At 43.3% G+C, this 10,113-nt stretch overlaps 2 protein-coding genes across 2 annotated transcripts; one reads left to right on the plus strand and one right to left on the minus strand.

Annotated features, from left to right (window-relative positions):
• Positions 1-1,410: 1,410 nt before the first annotated feature.
• LOC133914666 (uncharacterized) lies at positions 1,411-3,359 on the minus strand. The gene is made up of 2 exons (XM_062357722.1): positions 3,120-3,359; positions 1,411-1,461 (listed from the first exon to the last, which is right to left on the minus strand). Exons 1-2 carry the CDS (start codon positions 3,336-3,338, stop codon positions 1,411-1,413), a joined length of 270 nt encoding a protein of 89 aa, XP_062213706.1. The 5' UTR covers positions 3,339-3,359.
• A 314-nt stretch (positions 3,360-3,673) lies between these two features.
• LOC133915896 (probable cytochrome c biosynthesis protein) lies at positions 3,674-4,793 on the plus strand. Its single transcript, XM_062359281.1, is given in 3 exon segments — positions 3,674-3,732; positions 3,839-3,872; positions 3,874-4,793. Coding segments are annotated over 3 exon segments (528 nt in total). The 3' UTR covers positions 4,309-4,793.
• Positions 4,794-10,113: the final 5,320 nt, after the last annotated feature.

Consider the following 10,113-nt stretch of genomic DNA (forward strand, 5'->3'; position numbering starts at 1 on the left):
TACCATCCATCCCACTCATATAGGTACGTTATCGGATTTTGCGGATCGGGAAATGGATCGAACCGCGCGAAATGGTCGCCTCGGAATACAGGGCGCAACGGAACCAAAGTTCTTTGTTGGCGTGTTGCGTAACAAGGGCAAGAGGGGGTGGAAGCGTTCGCCGACTTTGATAGGCAACGCATTGCAAGCAAATAGAGCAGAGAGCTGACCCTTAGTTTCTATTAGAGTCGCGAGCTTGTTGTAGTCGGTCCTAAAGGGAAAACCTTGCAGCTTACTTGCTATATCCCCGCGTCCTTGCACGGCTCGTTTTCTTCGAGCCCTGCTTCTCCCTTCCCCCTCTCCCCAGGAACCGACCATTTGGAGTATAGCCAAGTGGTAAGGCATCGGTTTTTGGTACTGGCATGCAAAGGTTCGAATCCTTTTACTCCAGAGCATACTTATTCTAGTTCTAGAAAAAAAAAAGAAAGTCTCATCCCTAATAAATAAATGAAAGTAGATTTACATTCTTATTCTATTTCTAGGGGGAATGTTGAGGCAAACTTACGATGCTGACAAGCTGGTTAGGTGCCGAGTTGGATTAGACATCGCAGGTTTCAGTTTAAGAATTGGGAAGAGGTTAAGAACCTAGTGGAATCCACTGCGAGGGGAAGTGCTGAAGTGAAGAAAAGCCCCAATTTTGGAGAGGATTGCATAATTGGAGAGACTGCAAGAATTGGAGCAAAGCCGTGATCTGGTAGGCGACTGGTACAAGTGCTAGACTAGAGCTAGACAAGAAGCGTTGAGCAGGAACTTGAGCAATTCAAGAAACCTTAGAAGAAACTGGATATGTTGCAACAAGAAGGGCTTAGCAAGAATCTTGAAACAGGTATGATACCGGCACATATCAGCCTGATGTGATGTACCTGAATTCATTCATGTTCTGTGGAGTCTTTCGTTTTTTTCATATTATGATTTAGTCTCAGTTTAATTAGGAAGCAAATGCGGTTTCAAGATGAACTCAACCTCGAAAAGGAATTCAATTAGCTGTGCAGTTAACCCATTTATCTTTCATAATAGGTTGAAATGGATATTGCCTGTCACTTGAAAATAAGGTTGTTTCTTTTAGAATTCAGCACGTTTTTTTTTCATTGTTGTTAAACAGGTTGACGTTCCACTGGGAATGGAATAACAAAGGCTTTTGGCAGTTTGTGGATCGAGATGTGATTCGCTTTTTTAGTAATAGTTTCTTTCTTTTGGTGTGCTCTTCCTGGAACTGGTAATAGGCTCAATTTGGTGCATTCTACTTTGATGTTATGGTCTTTACAATCCTTGAATTGTTTGAACCTGACTCTCATTAATGGTCACTATATTTGCTCCCAAATGCGCTTATTTTGATTGTCTTTCTGGTATTTTATTTGGATTCTATTTATTTCAACCACCAACACTCATATTCTTAGCTCTTTTTTCAGCATGGATGCCACCCTGGAAAGTTTTTTAATAAGATTTGACAGACGTTCCTAGGGCTTCCAAATACATTAGCCAATATGAGACGTAAACATGTCAGTCAGCCAGGTCTAAAATCCACTTTTCATTCAGTCTTATTGCTTTCTTTTTGAGTCCTAAAAAAATTTGCAATTATGGAATCCTATCTTAAAGGCCAGCCCTATATTTTCTTAAGAAAAATTGAATAGAAAATTTCATGAGATGGGAATTTGTATCAGAGAGAGAAAGAAATGGCTTCTCTGCTTGAGAATTTTTTGCTATGAGGCTCTTTGAAGATCCAGGTAGACAAAGGATTCGTCATGGGGAGGCAGGCAAGGGGAAAAGGGATGTTTGCTTTGGTACCTGTCAATCATTTTGAATCCCGCTTTCATTGACCTTGAAGTCTGAGAGAAGGCTTTTTCTTTCTATTAAAAGATCACAAATCAGAGGGGTGATCAGTCCTCTTTCAATCCTTCATCTTCTTATGAGTAGCCGCCGCAGGGGGTCCTCAGTCTGAATCCTCCACTAGCATTGGACCAACAGTCAGTCTAGCTCTCGCTCTTATCCAATTTCCTTATCCTTTCAGGGCAAGGTCGGAGTAGTAGGCAAATACAATTTCTTTTGTTGCATGCGGACCCGCTTGTGAGACTGAAGAAATTTAAGCTAAATGACAATCTGAACCTACTTGCTTACAGGATCTTTAAGAAACTGTGGACTTTTGCACCTTTCTGTCTAGCTTGAGTTATCTTTTAGTTCTCTCCCCTCGGCAAAGTGGATAGGAAAGAGTCTTGCTTCCATTCCACTAGCACAGAATAAGGAGAGTGACTTTCTCTTTTGAACCTCTTAAGCTGACTTGAAAAAAAAAACAGTGGTACACCCCTCAGAGATATAGGGACCACCATGCTCGTCCACTTTCTTGATAAACGACTCGATTCATTTTCTCTTCCTTGCCGCTGAGACTGAGACATATCAAAAAGATCTATTACTAAAAGGAGATTGGGATCATCCTGTGGTTACCGGATGATGGGAATAACTAAGCAGAAATTTAGAAATGAGCATGAAATGTCTATAAATGAATTTTCTCATTATTCGTTATTTCCGGGTCTTTTCGTTGCATTCACTTACAACAAGAAACAACCACCAGCGTTTGGTGCAGCACCTGCATTTTGGTGCATTCTTCTTCCTTTCCTTGGTCTTTCGTTCCGTCATATTCCAAATAACTTATCTAATTACAACGTATTAACCGCTAATGCACCTTTTTTTTATCAAATCTCAGGGACATGGTCTAATCATGAGGGTAGTATTTTATCATGGTGTTGGATCCCAAGTTTTTATGGATTCCTTTTTTGTTACCGGGGTCGACCCCAAAGCCATAATGTCTCAAAACGAAGAGGCTATAGAGAAACTTTTATTTTTTCCTTTGTCTCGAACTTCGTGAAGAACTCCATTCTATCTCTCCAACAAAAAAGTGGGGCTGCGCCCCAGTTGTACACTCCCTTCGTTCGGAGAACCCTTGTTGATTCTGAACTTCGTTCGCAAAGTAAGCGTCCTTTTAACGGGCCAGCCCTTTTTAATGCGCCGCTTGACCCTGTTTTGAAAATGAGCTTTGCTCTTCTGGGCGCTGGGCGCTCCCGTGGTTCGCGAGAAGGAAAAAGGACTAATCTTTTGTTACATCTGGCACGAGATGAAAAAGAGAGAGCTTCGTCTATCGATGAACAGCAGATTGACGGAGCTCTTGGCATTGCTTTGTTTTTCTCTCCTTTCCTATCAGCGAGTTCCGATCCTTTTGTTCGAAATTTCTTCGTTCGTACCGAACCGCTTGCAGAATCAAATCCTGTTCCACAAGATCCTATATCAGCTATACATCCTCCTTGCATTTATGCCGGAGACGTCGCCAGTGCTATGGGCTTTGGGTTATGTAGATCAAAAATGATGAATGGGATTGTGGCACTCCACTCGCCGCCAATGCGGAAGGATGCCGCCGAAAAGAATGGAACGCTGCTTCGCTCTGCTGGATGCGTCGGATCCCATATAAGAAGCTCGCTCTTTACCCGATCATTCAAACATTTTGTGGGCGGCGCGCCTGCTCTATTGTTGCGTAGCAATAGAAGCCTGCTCATGCTGCTTCGGCGGCGCTTTTTCGCCTTCTCTTCGCTCTGGACAGGAGCGCTAATGGACACGGGGAGGGAGCAGGCGAAGCGTGTCGTTCGTAATGGAAAGAAAGACACCACTACTTCGCCTCTTTGTTGGACCGCCGGCGCGAACACATTGGTCTCTGACCAGGACCAGGAACCAATTCGAATTTGGATCTTGACATGTCGGTTGTTTTTAACCGTAGGCATCTCGCCAGGAAGTTGGTGGGCTCATCATGAATTAGGTCGGGGTGGCTGGTGGTTTCGGGATCCCGTAGAAAATGCGTCTTTTATGCCTCGGGTATTAGCCACAGCTCGTATTCATTCAGTAATTCTACCCCTTCTTCATTATTGGACCTCGCTTCTGAATATTTTGACTCTTCCATGCTGTGTCTCAGGAACCTTTTCAATACGGTCCGGATTGCTAGCTCCCGTTCATAGTTCTGCTACAGACGATACACGAGGAAGATTTTTATGGCGGTTCTTCTTTCTAATTACAGGCATATCTATGACTCTTTTTTACCAGATGAAGCAGGAGGCATCGGTCCGTAGAACCTATAAAAAAGACATGGTTGTGGCGCGAAGTACTCTTGTGCACCTACGTCACTCGGCTCGCGCGCAACCCCGCCCCGTTATGTTATGGAATAATTTCGCTTCTTGCTGGGCTGGTTATTCAGAGCCAGCAACTGGCTGCCGGATTTTGTCCCGTCCGTAGCGCTTCGGAAGTCACTCTGGCGTGGCGCTGCTGGATACTTCTGATCAATAGGAATAGGAGGAAAAAAAAGCTTATGATGAGCATCTATTGGAGTCGATCATTTCCAAGATCTAATTCGAGTTTCTTATTATGTAGTGGAAACGCCTCACAATCTTCTGTTTTACGCTTACGCTTAAGGGAAGAAATGTTCTTGGTGGATGCAGGCCTTGGTACCCCCAAAATTTGTATGCAAGATGAGCTTACAGGACTGCCAATCAAGCGAGCCACCAGGTTTGAGAATAAGGTGGGATCCAAGAATGTAGTGGCTGGTGAATCACTGATCAAAAAGCGGATTTTTGAGAGATTCTTCATCGATCTAGTGGCCGGTGAATCACTGATCAAAGAGCGAGCAGCCGCCAGGTTTAATGATTTTGTGGGATCCCTGGATGTAGCGGCTGGCGAACCGCTTCTTCTTCCACAAAGATTCAGACAAAACCGAGCTTGGATAGAACTGAAGAAGATTTGGCGAACGAAGAAAAAGGTAAAAGGGTTTAAAATTAATAAAATCAAAGGAGGTTATTCAGTAGCCATCGCAGGTTTCATTACTTTTCTTCCATTCAAATTCAAAAAAGCTCTTAAAAAAAAAGGATAGCGAATGCTCGATTCACCATTGATAGCTTTATCCCTAAAAGGAGGGATATTGTGATAATAGCGGCAGATCAAACAAGAACTTGATGAAAAAAAAGAAAAGATAGATAAAATTCTTAATAATCCGAAGCCCACCTTAATCCATTTTGTTGAGGATCTTGCACTTATTCCGGCCCTATATTTACATATCCAAGAAGGCAGGCACACGACTGGATATCAAAGGTGGGGCTCGAAGCTGCCATCTCCAACTAGTTGGTTGAATTCTTTAATCGACAGGTGAGGCGGAAAGTAGGTAATCGCATTCCGAAGCAAGGAGTTAGGATCGACAAAGCACCATTTCCTCCGCTATGTCTCGCTCTTCTATCAAGTGAAGAGCTCGCTGTAGCTGAACTGGAAGGCTACCAAAGGGCGCTAACCCTGTCTTTCCCAAAAAGTCTCGTCTTGTTTACTTTCCCTAGGGAGGACAAAGATTAACCAATAGTAGTCCCGAGGATTGTATGAGCAAGGTCCGAACTGTTTCTATTAGTAGCAACATGAGGAGCCCCGAAGGGAGAATAAGAAAGATTAACCGACGCCGCGTTTTCAGAAGAAGCAATTGGATAAGAATCATACGCTGTGAATGAGCAGACGAATCGACCGAGGGCTTACACACAAGAGCAGAACCTAACTCTACTTCTTTTTCCTCCTTTCCTCTTTACTGCCCCCGCTATCCTATCAACAGGTCAGTCAATAATATCTGTAGTGGAGAAAGAAGAGTAGCCCCCCAGGTCATCAATTAGTAATAGAATAATCCCAGTAGTAGTCCTCTTGCCTAGCGGAGTCAGCCCTTAATGGGCAGACCAAAGATTGGACATCGTTGTCTAAGCGTGCTTGCTTTGCGCACCGGCACAGCTGAATGAGAATCCGCTGGCTCAGATTGAGTGGCTCACTTCCTTGAGAAGGGCTTTCTATAACTAAGAAATGAGAATTGTTGACCCATATGATCTCAGGCTCATAAAGAGGATGAAACTGAGAATTTCATTCACACTTTGAGATTGAGCTCGTCAGTGATCTTTTCCAAGGTGTCTAGAGAAACCTGCTTTGAACATGACATTCGTACCCAAGGAAAGTTTTGGCAGGCATTACTGTGATCTTGAAGCCCTTGCTAGGAGCTAGTCGGTACGGCTCACTACTAAAGAAGGTTCTGGCATGCTTCGACTTATCCCACTGCCCGCTAATATGTACATGGCAATAGAAGACTATACCCACTTTTTCGGGGAAGGTTTTCAAAAGCGCTTAATTGTGTGACGAGTTTAGACGAGTAAATAGGCAGGGCCGTAGGAAGAGATAAAAGATTTCGCAACATCCCACTCTTCTTCATATTCCTTCGTGGTCCGCGCTCGTCCAACCGAAAGAATGGGAATTTCCCAACTTATATCCAAAAAATCATGTATATAGATAGTTATGTATTTTTCAAACAATATAGCTCTGGTAACCACTTCTTCCTTTCAATCTACTAGCGCTCAAGCCAATCCTCCTTCATGATTCGTCTCCTCAATCATCTGTAGGCTGTCGATCGCCTTTACTTGCCTTCGATTCTTCTGGACTGCCGGACAGGTCAACCCTTGAGCAGTACTGAGGGGTTGGACTGGAAAGCATACTTTATGTGATTCCTCCTTCCCCATTGTCCTCTCCTACCCGCCTTTCCCACATCCATCAAAGGGATGCTCGCTTGTCAAGCTATGTGCTTTCTTTCCTTCGTACCAGCACATGATGTTTTGAATTCCTTTCCTTATTTCGCTTGCGTGGCCTTTTCAGTTTCTTCGATTCCTTTCTCATTTTCAGTTGGTGCCGAGACCGAAAGAAAAAGAAATAAAGAGAATTTTTCGCTAACCATTTGAATAACCAAAGCTGTGTAGTACTGACATGGGCCTATTTTAGGTGATTTCTTGTGGCAGGGTATAAGTGGGCCTGGCCCAAGGTGACTAATTAAAGTGCAGCTGCAGTGCCAAAGAAAGAAATTTCATGTGGCAAGCATAGTGGCATGCTCTCTAGTCGGCGAATGAAGGATTCACTTCACTAGCTAGCCATTGGCTTAGGCTGCGACCCAAAAGCGAAGGAAAGAATACGACGGGAAGGATATTGATGTTCTAAAAAATAGGAAATGGAAGTAGATGAGCGTCTGTCAGGTGCTTGTTGACATGCCTCTTTATATTGGAAAAGAGCTTTCGGTTCTATTCCTTTTTAGTTTTAAGTAAAGGCTTTTTATCGACGAATAAATAAGCTCTTTCTACTTTGCCTTAAAAGCTCGTCCTAAGGAAAGCAATTTGAACTTGCTTGACAAGATAGCAGAAGTTCTAGTTATTACAGCTAAAGCGATAGCAACTCATGAACGAAGTGCTCGACCATAGATAGGGAACGAGCGGAAAAAAACTAGTGAGTTAAGAAGGGTTAGGAGCCATAGAAGAAAACTTTTTTCTTTAGGTCAAGGTGATAGAAAACCATTTTTACAATGGCACATAGCTGGAGGCCCTTCTATCTTCTATCCTATCTTATTATGCCGACGCCTTTCTCGGCCAAATGATAGAGGCGCTTCGGACAGGTAGAAGGACTAATTAAGTCTATTGGGTTCGGCCACACCAATAAGAGCTTGTATAGTTTGTATAGCGAACAAACGCTAAGAAAGAGCTTAACCACCAGTGAGTGGATTAGTCTACTCCTTCTTACAAGTAAGATACCCGCGCGATGCTAGGACAAGAGAAATCAAACCATTTGCAAAAGACCAGTTGAACTTTTTTATTCTCTTTCGCACCACTCCTTGACATCGTACCGGGTTGCATCTCGACTCTTTCTCCGTAACTTGGGCACGACATAACGTCACCAGGAGCTCGAAGCGTTGCAGTTGGCTGCGCCACAATTTCCAAAATATCTTTCAATACAGTAATGCATTCTATTAATACTAGAATCTAATAATTCCCGTTATCTCAATGTATACTTCAACGGCAGCCTCCTGCTGCACAGTGCATTCAGATTGGTTCGCTGGCGTGCTGTTACCCCTTTCAACACTTCAACTATGCAGGATTCTTAGAAAGTTGGTGATGCATATGCTCAACCGTCTACCTTGGGGGCTGAAACACACACAAATGATGTCCCGTCACCTTCCCGTATGGCAACAAAAAGGTGCTCATATTGACCAAGAACTACCTCTTCCCTCTACTGATGTGCAACAACCGATCGGAACTCCGACTCATAAATCACGTATATAGACATTTGGAATGGATATCTTGATGCCTTAGAGATTAGACAGGTAGCGAAACGTTCCGTTGGTCGGCAACGTAGAAGGCAGAGGTTGAAGCAACAAATTTGCTTCTTACGAAAACCTTGCCTTTATGAAAGTACGCTGTACTGGACTTTCTTCCCCTAGTTACGCAGAAGAGCAAGCACTGAAGCGGATGACCGGACCTTACCAACATACTAAAAAAAGTAGGATTGGCAACCGAAAAAGAACCTTATTCTTCTTCTTTACCAAGAGCGTATCTAGAGATAGAGAAATTGCTTTTGAAACTGAATGAAGTAAATACTCAAAAAGTATGATATTCTGCAAAAATACGAAATTCTGAGAAAAGAAGAAATGGACGCAAATATTATGGAAATAGATCTCGAGAGATCGGTTTAGTAAAAGGATCCGCCACCATATTCCCTGTAGGAATGTACTCTAAGATCACCTCCCTCTGTGCTATCATGTCTATAAAAAAATGATATCGCATCTTTTTGTGTTTGGTTTTTCCAGGATACTTGGGGTCTTTTGAGTATGCTAAAGCAGCCATACTATCACAATAAATTGTCACAGGACTCATTGGAATTGTGACAACCGAACATTGCTTTAGGAATCGACTCAACCAAACTCCCTCTTGCACTGCAACTGAGCATGCTATATACTCTGCCTCCATCGTGGACAAAGCTATACAGGACTGCTTCTTGCTACTCCAAGAGATAACACCGCTACCAAGCCAAAATGCGTATCCCGATGTCGACTTGCGTTCATCTGGATCGCCTCCCCAATTGGCATCACTATAAGCAACCAGACGCAAGTCTTTCCCTTGGTAGCATAGCATGTAGTCTGCTGTACCCTTCTGATATCTCAGAATTCTTTTGACCGCAAACCAATGTTCCGGTCCTGGGTTGGCTTGAAATCGGCTGACCAAACTCACAGCATAACAAATGTCGGGTCTAGTACACATCATAGCGTACATCAACCTTCCTTTTTTTTCTTTTCTGGCAGAAAACGTACTTAAAGAAAAGAAAAAGAGCGCAGTTCTTTCATTTCGGTATATTTATATATAGCTTTCGCCCTTTAGTTCAAACAAACTTCATCTCCTGCGTCGGCTGTTTCACCTCAAAATGGCCTACAGTACCTCGACGAGCACATAAGCGAGTTCAACCACATCGTGAACCAATTGAAGTCGGTCGAGTACCCATTGGGTGATGAGTAGAAGGCACACTGCTTTTTTTTTCCCCTCTATGCCGGATAGTTGGTCCACAACCTTACTTATATGTTATGTGGCAACGAAAAATTCTCTACTATGTCCGTGACCGCATCGTAAATGAATAGATTCGTAGGAAGGAGCGAGGCAAGACCAAAAGATTTTTTCCACGTTTCGTTATCCATGTGATATAATACCTAACTCTGCAATTTCTTTCTACTGCAGTGCCGGAATGCAAGCAATGTTCAGTTATAGGTGAATACCCTCCCTCCGTCTCACCAAAAGCAAGGAAAGTAGGAGTTACTTGAGGCATAAAAGCAAGAATGCCAGGATTTCCCATGAATTGCAGAGAAGTGGACTGGGTCTGATCGTATGAAAGAAATTCCTCCTCGATCAACATCGTAGGGGACATCGTTGGTTAAGTGGCGGGGGGAAAAGCTAGTTCTTTCTAAAAGCAAAGGATCCATAAAATGAACCAATCGAGCAACTACGGCAATGCTCGATGCTATTTCGGGGCCTATGAGTAAGCGAAATGAAAGGACAGGTCAAGTACAGGAATAGGTAAGGTTTTCTGTCGCATTTCTTTCTATAGCATTGCAGAATTGCTTTATGCACTTGTCGGCCTACTCAGCGAATGTATGGATTCGGCCGGGAGGTTGGTAAGCCAGTCTAATGCTGGAAAGGCTGAATTGGAATAAGTGGATATGGCTTGCTC

This window comes from Phragmites australis, chromosome 4 (assembly GCF_958298935.1).
Source record: "Phragmites australis chromosome 4, lpPhrAust1.1, whole genome shotgun sequence".
Classification (NCBI taxonomy): domain Eukaryota; kingdom Viridiplantae; phylum Streptophyta; class Magnoliopsida; order Poales; family Poaceae; genus Phragmites; species Phragmites australis.

Bases quoted from the DNA above. Each gene is read 5' to 3' on its own strand.
- LOC133914666 (XM_062357722.1), bottom strand. From the start codon at position 3,338: ATGCAAGGAGGATGTATAGCTGATATAGGATCTTGTGGAACAGGATTT. The intron at 1,462-3,119 runs GTCCTTTTTCCT...AAAACTTTCCAG, and splicing joins CCAGATGTAACAAAAGATTA to GGTGGCATCCATGCTGAAAA.